Source organism: Microtus ochrogaster, unplaced genomic scaffold (genome assembly GCF_000317375.1).
Source record: "Microtus ochrogaster isolate Prairie Vole_2 unplaced genomic scaffold, MicOch1.0 UNK76, whole genome shotgun sequence".
In the NCBI taxonomy this organism is placed as follows: domain Eukaryota; kingdom Metazoa; phylum Chordata; class Mammalia; order Rodentia; family Cricetidae; genus Microtus; species Microtus ochrogaster.
This window is the reverse complement of record NW_004949174.1, coordinates 958,832-976,112: the sequence shown is the minus strand read 5'-3', so window position 1 is coordinate 976,112 and position 17,281 is coordinate 958,832. Positions and strand designations below refer to the sequence as shown.

The 17,281-nt window shown below is 44.0% G+C and overlaps 1 protein-coding gene across 2 annotated transcripts in view; it reads left to right on the top strand.

Annotated features, from left to right (window-relative positions):
* Prmt3 (protein arginine methyltransferase 3) overlaps positions 1–17,281 on the top strand; it is a 72,884-nt gene that overhangs the window by 30,368 nt on the left and 25,235 nt on the right. For both annotated transcript variants that reach the window (XM_005370346.3, XM_026777614.1), the window contains 2 exons: positions 8,402–8,480; positions 16,244–16,431. In XM_005370346.3, the coding sequence (XP_005370403.1) occupies positions 8,402–8,480; positions 16,244–16,431 (267 nt within the window). The remainder of the gene's footprint in view (positions 1–8,401; positions 8,481–16,243; positions 16,432–17,281) is intronic.

Genomic DNA, 17,281 nt, shown 5'->3' with positions numbered 1-17,281 from the left:
GCACAGTGACTCCCTGGATGAGGAGGACAGTGACGCACAGTGACTCCCTGGATGAGGAGGACAGTGGAGCACAGTGACTCCCTGGATGAGGAGGACAGTGAGCACACAGTGACTCCCTGGATGAGGAGGACAGTGGAGCGCACACAGTGTTTCCTGTCTTCATGGCTCCTGTGGATCTTGTGGATGTTACACTGCGGTTTTAGTGTTTGGTTCTTAACCACTCTTGACTGTTTTCTAGCAAAGCTGTGTTCAGAATGTTGGCATCAGACTGTGGCCTCGCTGTACTTCGCCACTTTTCATCCATCTCGTCAACACGACTGCACTCCCAAGTTCTCTTTCATGTGCTCTTGAGCCCTGTATCCCTGATTCAATGGCTCTGACTGTCTGCTTCTTGCCTTAGTTGCTAGACAGTTTCTTGGACCATGCTGTTTCCCGCAGAACCTTCCCAATGTCTTGGAGAGAATTGGTTTCAGTCCGATTTCTTTCCCCTGCAGGTATTTTGTTTTCATGTCAGAATGGCTGACGTTCTTAGATCTGTGTCTGAATGTGGCGAGCCTGTGTCTAGTGTCCCTGGAGGCCATGTTCATGGGGCTGCAGGTGTCTGAGTCTTCATCTTAGAACATGTCTTTGATACATCTGCTCTGTTCCAGCCTCTGCCTCGGGACCTCACAGATTGACGGTCTGCTCTCCCAAGAGGATTTTTTTTTTCAGTCTGCAGTCCTTGCCCTGGGTTAGATTGTCCTCAAGTCCTTCCTGACTGTTGGTGCTTTTTTCCCTTGGTAATGATTGCAAGTCTTTTCTTCAGTTCACTCCCTGCTTTTCAGCATCTCCTCTTGTTGCTTCACTTTCTCATCTTTGAATTCCATTCCTGTTTTATGCTGAGTAATGCCCATGTGTTCTGTAAGTTGTGCTTCTTACCAGGCTGGAATGCACATCTTTTTGCACCTCACCCTCTCGCATTTATTGTGTACAATGATGGGGAGGAGCTGCGTGGAGTGTTGGGTAGCTGCTGTGCCTTGCTTTGTTTTTCCTCCTGTACACACATGGACTCTGCGCAGATTTGCCAGGTATTAGCACCCACAGTGTGTTGTGTCGCTTAGAGGTGGTAATAATGGCCCTTCAGGGCCTGCTGCTGCCTAAGATGATTTGGCCCTGCTCTGGCCCTGCAGCTTTCCAGCCTTCCCCCCTCGAGTTCAGCCAGTCAGCCTTTATAGATGCAGCTTCTTGGGAACGTTCACTCACGCAGTGGAACAAAGCCCCCTGTCAACTTGAAACACAGGAAGTACACTAGGAATTTACCTTTATTGACTTTGGCAGGATTTTAGATTACTGGCTTTGCCTCAGTTCTTCGAGCCACACCAAGCATTAATTAAATTAGGGCTTTGCATTTCCCTGAAGCAGATTTGTGCTCCAGAGTCCTTTGGAGTGGTGTGGAGTGAGGAGGAAGTGTTTGACCACCCAGTACCAAGCTGTTTGGGTGGGCTACTGAATTCACTGTGTTTGGCCATCCTTGTTATATGGGCCAGTTCCTTGCAGTCCTCACCTGAGCTGCGCCCCGTGCTTCTTCTGCACGTTTAGCAAATGCCGTTAGGACAGAATCTTACCAATTCGTCTAACAAAGGATGGTCTTTTCTTACTACATATTTGTTGTATTTGGAAGATTGAAGTCTTGTTCTTGTAACTCTCTAATCATACTGCTAGTTATTATTCCCTATAGCCTTGAAATTGTGTGTGTGTGCAGTGTGTGTGTATTATGTATCACAATTAGTGTTTATGGTATTATAGCAAAGTACTTGAGGCTGGGTAATTTATAGATATAGATGATAGAAATTTCCAAAAACTGAAGAGTTTGCAAAGCTGTAAGTCCAAAGTCAGAACCTGTGTCTGGTCAGGGTCTGGTGTCAGCTGCCAAGATAGTACTGTGTACTCTAGTGGAGTGGATACTGTCCTGCCATAGACAGGACAGAAGGGGACAAGCCCACCACCTCAAGTGTGAGCGGCTTCCTCCTCATGGCTCAGTTACTTTGTAAAAGTCCCCAGTTGTATTATTTTGAGACGGGATCTTCCAGACTGACCTCACATGGCAGCGTACAGCTCTGGCTGGCTCTGAATTGGCTGTACTCCTGCTTCAGTCTCCTGTGTGCTGGAAGGCAAGGCGTGCTCCATCATGTCTAGTTTCCCTTCCACCTCCCGTTCTATAGTCAATTTTTAGTTAGCATACAGAATAAAGGGCTTTATTATAATGTTTTCACATATGTGTCTCACTGTAAGTTGCTCATAATCCCCCACTGGCTTGCCTTCCCCTTCCCTGCTGGTCTCTTGCCTCTTACACGGCCCCCTCTGCTTTCATGTCATTCTTATATATACATGTGTGTGAGAATCAAGTTTACTTCACGCAGTTCTTGCTTGTCCTTGTATGTGACACTCTTGGTCTCCCCCTTTTTAGGCTCTTTTATAGTCCCTCATCTGTTTTCTTGTCCTTTGTATGATTTTTTTTTTTTTTTTTTTTTTGGATTTTTCGAGACAGGGTTTCTCTGTAGCTTTTTGGTTCCTGTCCTGGAACTAGCTCTTGTAGACTAGGCTGGCCTCGAACTCACAGAGATCCGCCTGCCTCTGCCTCCCGAGTGCTGGCGTGTATGAATTTTTTAAATACAAAGTCTGCATATGAGAGGACAATATGTTTGCCTTTCTTATTTTACTTTATACCAGCACATTGTTGGTTCAGTTTTAATATATAAATTTAGGGAGACACACTGGGGCATAGCACACTCCGCTGTGTCTCTTTAATATGATTGTCTTTCCTAAAGGTGCCAGCTAATGCTTTGGTTGTTCTCGTAAGAGTGGACTACCCTCTTATAATTAATGATTCCCCTGATTTGATGTGGGGACTCTTGCTCTAGAAACACACTGCATCCTTCAGCCATGAGAGCTAACTGAGCCTGGAATAAGGGTGTGTGTGTTCTGAGATCTTGAGATGCTGCTGCTGTTCTTTTTTCAATTTTCCTAAAAACTGCCACAGTGCAAGGGGAAGGGTCTTGTACTGATCAGGTCAGAGTGCCATCTAGTGGAAGAAAGGTTTTTAAACTTTAGCGTTTTCCAGACTGAGAGGAGCAAGTCCATGGCACTAGAGAGTAAGCACCTTGTGGTCAGGGTCAGCGGGCCAAGCATGGTGTTGCAAGACAGTGGCCAGCACATACTGGATGCCTAGCAGGAGCAGCCTCTGTGATGCTCATGTTCACTCTTCCCCACACAGAAGGCAGTAATCAGGTGAAGTACTAGGAAGAAGGAGCTCCTTTGACGAATGTTTATTGTACACATATACAATTTTACTATCTTTTGACTGCACACTAATATAAAAATACTAAAAAATGTATCCTTCACCTTTACCCTGTCACTCAGGACCCATCCACATCTTCCACCAGAATCTTTGATAGCCCTTTTAAAGTGTGTGCATTTCCAGCCCACAGCATGCTCGTTCCTTAGCACCCTATCTGTGGCAGAATAAAAAGTGCAGATTCTAGTCCCACACTTAAGTTCATGGACACTTAAGTTACTGAACTTTTTTTAGTATTTATATTAGAATGTCATATATATTTCTGCCATTTCACATTTTATTTTGCTTTTGTTCTTGTGGCAATTGAACCCGGCATCTTGTCCATACTAGGCAAGTCCTTTGCCTCTGAACCACACCCCCAAGTCCTTCCCTTTAACCTGTGTTTCTGTATTTAAGTGGATTTTTCACAATAGTCCCTAACATAAAATACCCAGGTTACACTTTGTCAGCTTTATGTTTAAAATCCATCTGGTGTTTGCCCAGCAGTGGCATAACTGGATCACCTTGTGGGTAGGTTTAGTTTTTTGAGGCCCTCTGTACTGATTTCCATAGCAACTACACTAGCTCACACTCACACTCTTTGAATAAATGTGCCTTGTGTCTCTTTCTGTGTCTTTCGATGAAGTCTGACTTTTGATGTCAAAGTCCTTGGTCTTTTCCCCAAGAAGGTGAAAATATTTTTTTATAAACTTTATTCCTTTCCCTCTTACACTTATCTTGAATCCACTCTTGGGCTTTCTGCCATGTAGTTTGATGATGCTGACTGCACTGTTGAATTCTGTGTAGACACATTAGATCCTATAGGTGTGTTATGGGTTAGGTCTTGTAGTCTTGTACAATATTGGGTACAAGCAATATTTTCCCCTCTAAGTTATTTCAGATAACTGTTTGTCAACAGTCTTTCCCAGAGTAACTTTATTTTTCACTACCTCTTAATTTGGCTTTTGCCTCAGGGTGTTTTAGTCATTTGATTAGGAAAGAGTCTGGTACTGAAAGTATCTGCCTTTATTTAATCACCAGTGAGCCTGTTGCAGGAAGATGTGAGCATGTTAGGAGTAGGCTCCTGTTTCCACAAGTGTGAGTCTGCATCTCTGTGTTCCATGTGTTCTTTTGAAGGACAAATGCAGCGTTAAATTTTATAAAGTAAATGTCAGTCTTGAAAGAAGAATGCCCCATGAGCATCATAGGAGGCAATATCAGGTATAATCCTTCCAGATGGTGCCCTACAGGTGAGGCAGCAGCCTGTGAAATTGTACTCTGAATTGCACCACAGATGATTGGGGCATTAGGAGCAAAGCTTTCTGTTATGGGTAATAAATGACTTGGTTCAGCACCAGGGACAGTTCCCAGAAGTTGAAGCTGTTTGGTTATATTCACAGCCTTTAGCAGAGTGAAGTTGAGAGGAAGGACAGTAGCTGCTAACAGCTCACACACCACCATCAGCTACTCACTTCTTATTCCTCTCTCATACATCACATCCTGACTTCTGTTTCCCCTCCCTCCTTTCCCCTCCCCCCTGGATCCCCTCCGATTGCCTTCAGAAAGGGGCAGGCCTCCCAGGAATATCAACCAAGAACACTAAGCTACACAACCATAATATATTTAAATAGAGGACCTAGCTAAGATCCATACAGGCTCTCTGTATTGTTGGTTCTGTCTTTGAGAGCCCCCATGAGCCCTGGTTAGTCATCCACTCACTTTTAATGAGGTCTGTTAGTTAATTTTTATCAGTGTCATGCATTAATTCTACATATAATTGACATGTCATGTAATCTTTCACACCATTGTTTCAGTTGCTCACTAAGAAGCCACTCTGAATTATTCTAATTCACATAGTTTAAAATTTTGATCCTACTTGACGTGTTCTGTGGGCAGTTTTTCGTTTCAGAATACCTGAGTCCTTCAGTACCCATGTCATCTTAATACAAATATGTAGTCTTCCAGTCAAGCAAATCAAATGGAAATTGAGACCACGGCTTCTGTCATCAGAGCAGGGTCATCAGTCTGAGTTCACTCACTGTTGTGTGACTGGATTTCCTTTCTAGGTCTGAAGCTGTTATCCTTTCTTTGCCTCAGTTTCTTCAGTGGGTGATGGCAGTGACAAATGCATTCTGAGATAACTAAATGACATGTTCTCCATAAAGCTCAGCCAGCACTGCCCTTAGTACTCAGCAGTTTCAGTTTTAAAACAGAAGCTCGCTTTAGATAGGCCATGTTATTTTGTACCATTTTAAAGGCAAGTCTCCTTCTCTGTAGCGGTGTAGACACTCATGCAGTAGATGCTATTGCTCCTCCAGAGCTTACTGCTCCACACAGTGTGGACCATGTGCTTGCACTTCTTTTTTTTTTTTTTTACTCACACACTCCTGCACTTTATTTATTTTTTTAATTTATTTATTTATTAAAGATTTCTATCTCTTCCCCGCCACCGCCTCCCATTTCCTTCACCCTCCCCCAATCAAGTCCCCCTCCCTCGTCAGCCCAAAGAGCAATCAGGGTTCCCTGACCTGTGGGAAGTCCAAGGACCACCCACCTCCATCCAGGTCTAGTAAGGTGAGCATCCAAACTGCCTAGGCTCCCACAAAGCCAGTATGTGCAGTAGGATCAAAAACCCATTGCCATTGTTCTTGAGTTCTCAGTAGTCCTCATTGTCCACTATGTTCAGCAAGTCTGGTTTTATCCCAGGCTTTTTCAGACCCAGGCCAGCTGGCCTTGGTGAGTTCCCGGTAGAACATCCCCATTGTCTCAGTGTGTGGATGCACCCCATGTGGTCCTGAGTTCCTTGCTCGTGCTCTCTCTCCTTCTGCTCCTGATTTGGACCTTGAGATTTCTGTCCGGTGCTCCAATGTGGGTCTCTGTCTCTGTCTCCTTTCATTGCCTGATGAAGGTTAATACAGGAGGATGCCTATATGTTTTTCTTTGGGTTTTCCTTATTTAGATTCTCTAGGATCACTAATTATAGGCTCAATGTCCTTTGTTTATGGGTGTTTGCATTCTTGAAGCCTATGTTGTGGGCCCATTTATGATTGGCTGAGAAGAAACAGTCAAGGACATAGATATGGATGAGCGTCAAAGAAGAGAGCGTACATAGTGACTTTGGAAAAATTCACTTAAATGAATTAACAATTGAGCTATTACCTGAATAGCAGGATAAGCAGTTACTTGTGAATTTCAGCTCTGAGTCTTCAGTAGTGTAACAGAGTACCCACTGTGACATGTATGATTTGTTGTTTGAGGGAATGTTTCCCCACTGACTGGCTGCTTCCTCCAGTTTTTGTTTGTTTGTTGGTGGGTTTGTATGTGTCTATGTGTGTGTGGTGTCTCTTTTTGTATTCCTGGCTCCTCCCCTTTTGTTTGTTTGTTGTTGGTTTTGTGTGTAGGGGGGGTGTGTCTCTTTATGTTTTCCTGGCTGTCCTGGAGTTTGCTATGGTAGACCAGAATGGCCTCAAACTTACAGAGATCCTCCTGGGTACTGGAATTAAAGGTGCACTTCACCACACCTAGCCAACTTCTCTATTCTTTAACTTAGGGTTTACCAAGGACTTTGACATAATGAAAGCTTATATGGGAGCAGAATCTTGCATTAGAAAGGAAATCTTGGTCGGAGAGAGCCATGAACAGAGGGAGAGGAGGTAGAAATGGGAAGAACTGACTTCTGTAGCTCTTACTTTCTGTCTCTTTAGCCCTGATCAAAGCCCATCACCACTGAGTCTGTTTTAGACATGTTGGTCTTCACGGGTGCCAGGTGCTATGCCTAACTCTGCATATGAACAATGGAATTCTTCTTTGCTTTTGAAATTCTCTGGCCAGTAACAGCTGGGCGGAAACTGGGGAGCAGAGATCTGGCAGCTATGGAGGGTGTCTGTGCATGAGTGGTTACATCCCTTGGTCACTGTATGGGAGATCCTCAGAGTTGATACTGGAACTGATTTGGATAGTTTGAGCAAATAGTTAAAATTGTATTTCCTTGGTTATAAATTATAAAGACATTTTGAGAAATTTTATATTTTCTCATTTAGTTTGATTAAATGAATAATACAAGAAAAATGTATTGAGGGTATTAGCTAGTTTTATGTCAACTTGTGGCCCTGGAGTAGATAAGGTATGTGACTGTCTGCACAGTACATGCTGTATCGGGTGCTGTTAGAATGTGGCCTGCTTAGGACCCCAAGAGTGTTGTCTTTCCCTGTGCGCCATTATTACCTTTCCCCTGGGAAGGGTTCACCACCATCCCCTGAAATCTAGTTGTACTAGGGTCCTGTTCCTTGAGCTAGCTTTCATGCAACACTTTTTTAAAGATGCTGCATCGCAAGTAGTGGACAAACCCCAATGGGAAAGTGTGACACTTGCTCAGAGTATGGGCAGTGGCCCTATTCTGTCGAGAGCATTTGGTGTGCCGATGTGTCCTGTGAACCTCTATGATGAATGACTGTTCCTCCTGCTCCTAATTCTTGAGAATGCATAAATACAGTGTATTTAGATTATATCTACTCCCTGACATCCCTCTTCCAGTCTCTGGCCTCCCCCCCTCCCTTTTTAATGGCCCACTGAGTCCAGTTAGTGCTGTCTGTATGCACACCAAAGAAAGATCTCTAGACAGTGCTTTGGGAGATGGCACTTTAGGTCAGGTGGCACATCATGGTGCCTGTCATGTGTATGGCAGGATGTGTGGTAACATCTTGTAGCTCTGCCCAGTGGACACCAATAGTGTTTCCACCCTCACTCCCAGTGTGAGCCTGAGAGTGTCCAGTGTGACAGGAGACAAAATCTATTAGGACCACTTCTCCTAATTACCCTTGTAACATTCCAGGAGCTGTAGGTCTCCCCAAAGTTAGTAGACTGAAAAGTGGAATTGCAGGTGAGGGTTCTGAACTTGCTACTGTAAGAACTCGATGGGTCCACTTCCCATCCAGGCCTGGCTTTCCAGTGCCACTGGATAGAACTGACTGTCCATACAGTGACGGGCAGAGCTGTGTGACAGAGGAGAGAGGTGACAGCCATCGGCTGCTCTGCTGGATCTCCTGTGCAGTGCTTGTTCCTGACGTTCGTCGTTTCCTTTCTGCACAGGGCTATTTTCTTCTTTTCGAGTCGATGTTGGATTCTGTCCTTTATGCAAAGAACAAATACTTGGCGAAAGGAGGATCGGGTAAGTGTGACATTTCAATTTTAGTCTGATTTCAGCCAAGTGAACCTCTGAGCTTCAGGCACACTGTGCATGGCTGAGAGTTTCAGTAGAGATGAAAGGTGCTCCCACTGGAAGGAGCCTTGCTTACTTAAGATATGGGGGCTCCAAGGCTGTGGTTTCTTAGGATGTCTTTTACTAGAAGGTTTTTTTTTGTTTATTTGTTTGTTTAATAGAAACATAAGGGCTAGGTGTGGGAAGCTTTTAATATTCAAATTAAAGTGTCTTTTCATTTTTTAATCCCTGTGTCATTTAGTTCCTGTTTCCCACTCTTAATCTTAGCAGTGACAGTACAGTTGAAAGTCCTCAGACCAAACCAGGAGAGCTAAGACAGATCTTCCAGAAGCGGAGCACTCTGGTAGCATCTGTGTTCCCTCTTTCTAGGTCACTTGTCATATATTCTTGGCATTCACTTTAAAGTACTTGATCTCTGCTGTTAACCTGGCTAGGATTTTAGATGTTTTATCCTGAAACAGTGCACATCTGTGATTTTTGTGGTCTTTTTAGTGACTGAAGGAAATGGTATCACTTAATGATTCTCTGTGGTCGTCACCATCACTATTGCTTATGTTATACATAATCTTCACCACAGGCCTTTGAGATTTGGGGAACAGTTTCAAAAGGTGTCCTGGAAGATGACACTATTGGGCAGCCAAGCCTGCATCTCTTTTTCTTTTAAGATTTTTAAACTCATATCTGCCTGACCTAATCGTTACTCATGTTCTTTTCACTAAACCTTGTTTCCCTATTAAAATGCATTTAAAACATCTGACTCTTGCTGTGGGGTTCTAGGGAACCCCCCCTCCTCCTTCTCCATACCTCCCCAGTGGTGTCCATTGATCTCACTGAAGAACTGACAGCAGCTAATGCATTTAAATCGAGTGCTCAGTGAGATTCATTAGGTCCCCACAGCCATTGGGACCATGGCAGCTGGAGGGACAAAAGGGAGGTTAATGATTCTAGCTCAGTCCATATTTTTATATAACTGATTAACATTAGGATCATCTGGGGGTGTAGTCAGAAGAGTCGGCATTTAGCTGCCTGAGCAGTGCTATGGAATGCTATTTGTTAATATAATTAGGAGAAAAACTAAACTCACTATGAGCGACATGAAATGAACGTATATTGCCATCAGATGCTCATGTGTGCTGTGAAGTTTTGCTTTATGTTTTTCTTGTAGGGATCCTTACCAAGCAATCATAATGTCAAAATTTTTAAAAGAATGATTGTGTTATGAAATGAGGTGTCAGTATTGTGGGCCCACGTTACCATAATGCATCCATGATGTGAATATAAGTTCATCTGTCTCCTCCTCTCCCCCGTGAAGATTTAAATCAATGTAAAGAAGTGCTAAGTTCTTGGGTAAAGAGAATTAATGCCAGAAGATGTCAATTCACCCTACCTCATTGCAAAATATGAGGCAATCTAAAACTACTACCACTTTTTAAAAAAAAGAGAATTATGTATATCTCTTCCTTTTTGATGTTAAAAGTTATACAGTAGAATTTCTAAGTTTCTACTGTTGTCCTCACAAACAGGTTTGTCTTTAATTTAAGCTGATTATGAAATTTATATGGAAAAGTGAACAGGAATGGCAAGAAATCCCCAAAGTTGCAAGCCCCTGTGGTGGCAGGGACAGGAGGAAGGTCCTGCTGTATGCAAAAGTGCATCCTGAAGTCTAGACAATAAACCAGACGTTACTGGTTCTTGTGTGGGAGACAAATTAAGAAAATTGAAAATCTCATTAATAGTCACAGATGTAACTAGCACCTCATAAAATATAGGAAGTTATAATTTTATTTAAAAATAAAGCAAAGCCAAGTATAGTGGCTTACACCTATAATCCCAGCACTTTGGGAGGTGGAAGCAGATTAGAGGCTTACCTGGTCTTATTGGTATATTCTTGTAGTTCAGTACATAAGAGGCATGAAGAATACTTAGGCCCCGAAGCTTAAGACCAGCCTGGGCCACATAGAAAAACCTTCAGACAACCCTTCCTCAAACAGCTTAATCTAGATAATAAATTGATGGTTGTAATTTACCAGTGAGTCACATAGAGTGCAAACACATTAGACTTGAGGGAAGAGTTTTCTGGGAACTTAGATTTAGAATGATTTGTGATGTTGACTATATGTGTAAATCCCCATGTGACTGAGTCACAAGGACTAAAGTGGGGAATTCATCCAGTTCTTACCATCAGCCTAATTCCTGACATATTGGTGGATCCTCCCAGCAAGCAGCCAGCGAAGCCGAAGGAACACTGGGCGAAGAGTTGAACGACAGCTCACGGACAAGGATGGGGCAGCTGACAGGTGCTGCCTCTGCCCTGTTGTGCGCATGCTTCATTGGAGGACACTGTCCTTGAAGTCACACAGGGTCTTCCTACGTCCTTCCGTAGTTTTGGTGTTTTTATTGAGTTTATGATTCACTTCAAGATCACACCACCTTTATTACACATCCAGAGGAAGAGAGGAAGAAAGCAGTGGGGCGGGACAAGGCCAGATCTCTATACAGGGCGCCTTCCTCAGTTTCTCCCACTCCTTTCACCTCCACATTGCTTTAGAAAGACTTGGAATTAAGGTGGCATTGGTGAATAGGACAGTTAGGAAATAGCTGGGAGCCCCCTGGTCTGTGAGCCCTTACAATGCTGGCCTTGCAGGCATTGTTTCTCACTCGCCTGCCTGTGCTATGGAACTAAAAATGCTTGGTTTTATTAAGCTGATGTCCTCTGATTTTGCTGAGCCTGGTAGTTATTTCTAAAAGGATTTCCTGTGTAAACAATTCAGTTGTCTGCAGAGTTTTAATATTATCTTTCTGTACCTGTGCTTCCTTTTCTTACCTATAACTCTTGATAAAAACAAGAGAATGTTCTTTCAAATACAAATGACTAAATAAGTAACTGGAACTTGAAGAATGAGATGTTTACTGCTTTCAGAGATCCTCCATGAAATGTCTGCTAATTATAGCAGGGCAAAGCGAGTAAGTTCTGGTGTGGAAGCCCCACCACCCTGAGAAATCAAAGCTGACATGCTCAGGAGAGGAAGAGATTGAAATTGTATCTGCTAATAGCATGGAGAAGTAATTCACTTCTGTAATTTGCTCAAAATCAGCAAGAGTTTCTAAAATCACTTTTAGCAGGAGGAAGTTGAGAATCTATTGATCTTCCTCCATCAGGAAGGAACTGTTTTTGCCATTTGTATTTCCCTGTCCTGGACTGTGGAAGCAGGTCCCAATGCTAAGAGCCCCGATGCATTGGGCTCTTTCGGGCTTTTATTCACTTCCAAGCTCACCACTGTGATTTACTTTCCAGGGCTCCACATGCTCACGAGGGGCTTTGGTTAAAAAATACAGATGCTTGGGCTTTATGGAAGAGGCCTTTGAACGCAGTCCAGAGGCAGAGTTTACTTTCAGTGCCCCTTCTCTTTATAATACATGTGTAAGAGGACTTGTCAGGAGAAACAGAATTCACTCCAGGCAGTGGGAAAGAGGGCTTATTAAAGGGCAGGAATGCTACAGAGCGTGGTAGCTGAGAATGATGCAGCCAAAAACTGCTGCATGGCTGGACCTGTGGCTGACACATTACTGTAGGTGTCCTGGAGATGACACTGTCTCTGTACTCATTTACCAGAGCCTTTCTCCCTTACCAGCCTGGCCTCCTTTAGACTGAAGAAAGCCAGTTTCTGCCACGTGCCTCCTGACGAGCAGCAGAGCTGGAACACCACTTGCAGCAGCCTCAGCCCTGTGTCTGACCTGGGCACACCAAGCTGCCTCACAAGCATCTGTCCCTCGATGCCTCCTGTTCTCTCAGCCGCTGGGCTGTTGCCTTTTCACCTCTATTTCCGTCCTGTCATTAGTCACTCCACAAAGTGAGCAAGCCCATCCATTTCTGCTTTGCCCAGTTTTATTAATAGTTAAAATGTACTTGCTCTTTCTCCTTTTCCGGCTAACAAATACTCTCCTGCTTTAGGAGGGTGGAAATCTTCCATTTGAAGAACAAGGCAGTCGGCTGGCTGGCATGAAGGGGGAAGTCTGGGGTGTCTCTAGAGAGACCTCAAGACTTGTGTGTCAGTTGGTGGGTTTGTCTTCTTAGCAAATGAAGACTGCTTCTTTTGGCATTACCTCCCTATCTCCATCTCCTTTTTTGTAAAATGATGATTATAACCCAGCTATAGACAGTCATCACAAAGTCTAGACGAAGTGCCTGGTTCGAAGTGGTTTTCTGTTATATATTAAGTCTCTTGCATTCTTGCTGGAAACAAGAGCAGCATTGGCTGGTGCCAACATGGCACTTCGGCCAGCACATCTACTCTCACACGTGGACCTCACATCACACGGAAGCCATGGAGCCTGGTTGCTCAAAGTTTCCTATGCTATTTTTTCCTTAACTGTCCACATTTGTTACTTTGGGTTTTTTTTTTCTTTTTAGAAATATGCTGATAATGTTTATTTTTTTCAGAGCAGAGTTTCCAGAGCATATTCTATCTTCGTATTAGGTTATGTAAACTTTAATGGAGCGGGTCACTATCTATAAGGTAGTAATGTGGAAGAACAGGTGTAGTTCCCAGTGAATATCTCATTTCTAAGTTACTCTTGCTCTGTATATCGGCGAGTGTTTCCAGTGCTTTGGCTCCTGTGTGCCAGTGTTTCATGGGAATTGTATTCTCGTTCCTCAGTCTCGGCCTTTAGGGCCCAGAAGTTTTGAGGCCTTCCCTAGAGATGAAGGAGTTCCCATCTTGGTCTGCTCACCTCGTGAGCCATTCCAGTGACAGATGAATTCTGGGCAGTGAATCGAGAAGGACACAGATGTCAAAGCCATGGATTTCTAAATGGTTTGGTAACTGGCTGCTTTTGCCCAATCAGCATTTGGCCGATTTCATCTACAAGCAGGCATAATTATTCACTTATGGCTTCTATGACACAAAACAAAACCCACCCAAACTGAGTGACAGATGTGTGTGACCAGAGGTAAAGGTAGTGGAGTCCTGGCAGGGGCCCAGGACTTGGGCAGCGGTGCCAGAGTGGATCCAAACCCAATGACCTCTAGCACTCTAGGATTATTCACGTGTTTCTGAGAACTGAAAAAGTCATTTCTGAGTTCAAAAATAAGCACCAGGATTTTTATATCTTTGAAATATAATTAGCCTGAAAACTGTGCCTCGGCGCTTAGAAAAGAACCATTCTGCTCTTGATTTTTTTCCCTCTAAGCCTGGCTTGCAGTCAGTTACAGTTTTCCTCATGAAAGGGCCATCTTTGTTCTCCATGGTGTCCCTAGCACAGCACACGACTTGAGGAGGTGGCAGATCAGCGACTTTTGGTGAAAGTCCAGGTTGTATTGTCACTGTGACAGGCCACATTCCTGCCCTCTCTTAGCTCTGGCACCGTAGCACAGTGCCGCTGTGGATGATGGGTAAGCTTGCTACTGCAGTGGTCTTATAGAGAGTGTACAAACCCATGCAGCACACTGGATTGATGTGTGAGCTGTGGTTTGCCAAACTCAGTGAGGATTTTTCATGCTCTGAACTGCTCGTGAGCTGCAGTAAGTCACATGACTGCCCATGTCGTGTACAACGCTGCGTTACCTTTAGTTCCCATGAACTGTGGGAACTCCTAACAGAAGCAGTCAGACGCCCTGGTAAATCTCACCTTCACTGTCTTTCCCACTTTTCTCCGGCAGGGCCTCTGGGTCTGACCCACTGCCTGCCTTATGAACAAGGCTTTATTGAACACAGCCATTCTGCTCTCACAGTAACCACAGAAAGTGGTCATTTCAACAAAAAACAAATGGCTTCCAAAGCCTGCAGTGATGACTTTACAAAAGATGTCTGCCAACCTGACTGTGCCTTCCTGTGTTCCTCAGGCCCTACTGCAGAAAGCTGCAGCTGTGGCCCAAATTCCATACCGGGTGTGAGGAGCTGCCGAGATGCCCAGTGCTGCTGCCCTGCCTCAGGGTCAGCCTTTGTCGTTGTGTCCCCTGCTGAGATGTGGCTCAGAGGCTAACCGCAGTGCCTGTGGCCGTCTGTTGTTAGTCAGCGTCCTGGTAACAAGCTCACATTCCTCAGAATGGAACCAGCCAGAGAGCTTGGCATGCTGGTGGAAGAGGCCCTGGTTAGCCAGCATACTCCTGTGCATGGCTCTTGGTGATGCCTGCAGAAGCTGAACTGTGAGGCAGCATTAGAGCCCGCGTCCCTGGGATGCAGATCTTATCCTGGCCATTATTCTAAAGATAACTTAGAGGTTTGAAGAATACAGATTCTAAGGGTGAGGTAGAGGGCGATCTCAAAGTCTGAGGATTGATTGCTTACCGACTGTTTCTGTGGTTATTTAACAGTTGTCATCTGATATGGGAACATGGAGCTGAATTTTTTTTTTTGATTTATGAATTCCCTCTTCATAGGAAACGTTAATTTCCATGTTAGTCATAGAAAGAAGTTGTGTGTTGTGTCGCAACAGCCGTTCCCATCACTAGCATGTCTGTTTCCCAACGCCCCTCTAGTGCCCTTCCCTGTGCCCTCTCAGCCCCTCTCGCTGCTTCTCCTATGCCATAAATTCTGGTGCTGATGACATATCTGCTGCTGTATCATCCGTTTCAGCTGTGCATGATTTTACAGTGTGCGTGCTCAGAGTCTTCAGTTTTGTATCTTAGAATTCCACATCTGAATATTTCATCTGCTCATTGGCATTTTCATCGGTGCCAGAAGCAACGCACTCATTCCTCCTGATCTGCCCAGATCAGTGCTCTTTTACGGTGGACAGTCTGCTCAGCTGCTAAAGCTAAGCATTGCTCGTGATTCCTCCTCTTCCTGGCCCATGTTTGCTGAGTTCTACCTCCCAACTGTCCTTCAGATCTATTTCCTCTTCCTGCCCTAGCCACCGGCCTGGTTTTCACCTCCTGAATCATTAAACGTCTCTGAAATTGTCTATTTTCCTCCCAGTCACTCTTTACTTCGCACTTAAAATGGTTGTTCTGAATTTTCACTGAGTTATCATTCTTAAAATGAATTCCAGTTCACTGCAGTGGTTTGTCGAGACCCCTTTGAGCCTTGTCTCTCCACCTGTCTAGTTAGAAGGCAGTGCCACCCCTTAATGGTGACTGATGCTCTCTCCTCTGCTAGAGCACTCCACTCACCCCACTTCTGAGCTGGTTTCCCTTCTTACATGGTAGCCTGCTTCCCCTACTGATTTCGCTGGGTGATCCACAATGTCTTGTGCTTTCTCTTTTGAGGCCAGCCTGGGCTACATGAGATCCTGTTTCAAAATAAATAGATAAATACAAGTTTCTTGAAGGTAGAAATTTGTATCCACGGTCTTTTATTTAGACTGGCATACATTTAGCAATCATTTTATATTAAATAAAACTATAGTATGAGCTGGTTCTCTCTCTGCCCATAAAACTCCATTGTGATCCCCCCACCCTGTGACATTACATACAATTTAGAGGAATATATGAAATCATTTTTAAGTTGTCATATTTTAGGTTTTAACATGAATATGTTTATTTCAAAGTTGTTTTAGTAATTTTATTAGGAGGCCATTTTGGGGATGCTAATTTTACCATTATGATTATAGACACTCTGGGAACTTGGTTGTCTCCCCGTCTCTGTCTTCATTGATTGATCTCTCCTTGCTAGTATTCTCTACAAACAGGTTTGATGTTTAAAATTAGCCATTTAAAACTATCCTCTAAGTGAAGAGAAGATGCTACATATATGGGTATTTTTTTCTTCCAGTCTACCCTGACATTTGCACCATCAGCCTAGTGGCCGTGAGTGACGTGAGCAAGCATGCTGATAGAATTGCCTTCTGGGATGACGTCTATGGCTTCAACATGTCCTGCATGAAGAAGGCAGTTATTCCAGAAGCTGTTGTGGAAGTTGTAGATCATAAGACTCTTATTTCAGATCCTTGTGATATAAAGGTAGGTGTGAGCATTCCCTCTGTGTCTGTGGGGCTTGATGCTAGGATTGATACACATGCTACAATCCACACATGTGCAAAATGAGGACGTGTATACATTGGCCTGCCTGCATACTGCCGTACACTTCAAATCATAACTTACTGCCGAGTGAGTGCTGTTTAGTTTAGAGCGTTTTAGAAGGTGGATGTCTGCACAGAGGTGATACATTCAGTCCACAGTTGCCCGAATCCAAGGGGATGGGGCCACAATACAGGATGGCTGCTTACTGGCTTTCCATATGGGCCTCCTGATTTTAATTTAGTCTAAAAACGGGATCAGGCTCGCTTCTGGGCCGTGGTTGCGTAGAGTCACTTCTCATTATTCCATTTATCAGCCTTCGGATCCAAGTGCTGGAGCTGCTTGACTCACTTGTAGTAGTTTGGCCTCCTGAAGGCAGAGGCCCACATCTGCAGTGCTGGCATCTGCCTCACCACCACCTGGTATCACATCATTACCATCACACAGTTTAACTTGTTTGATTTCTTCCAGACTTGTTAGATTAATTACCGTGAACTTACCTGAAAAATTCTCATTAAGTCCTTTTGTGTTTTATTTTTGTCCATGTTAATTGTAGCATTACTGTGACAATTTTACATGGGTTTACCATAGCTTGACAGTGAAGAGGCACATTGAGTTTCTTAGCACATTGGCTATCTAAGTAGATAATGGAGTGTGTGAAGTCTTCCAGTCAATGGCTTTAGTGATATCTAGCCATTCTCTGCACAAAGGAGACTCCTCAGCAAGCAAGCTTGATTAACTGTGGGGCTGCTGGGTGTCCTGGTGCACTGATGGCCACTATGGGCCTGCTCCA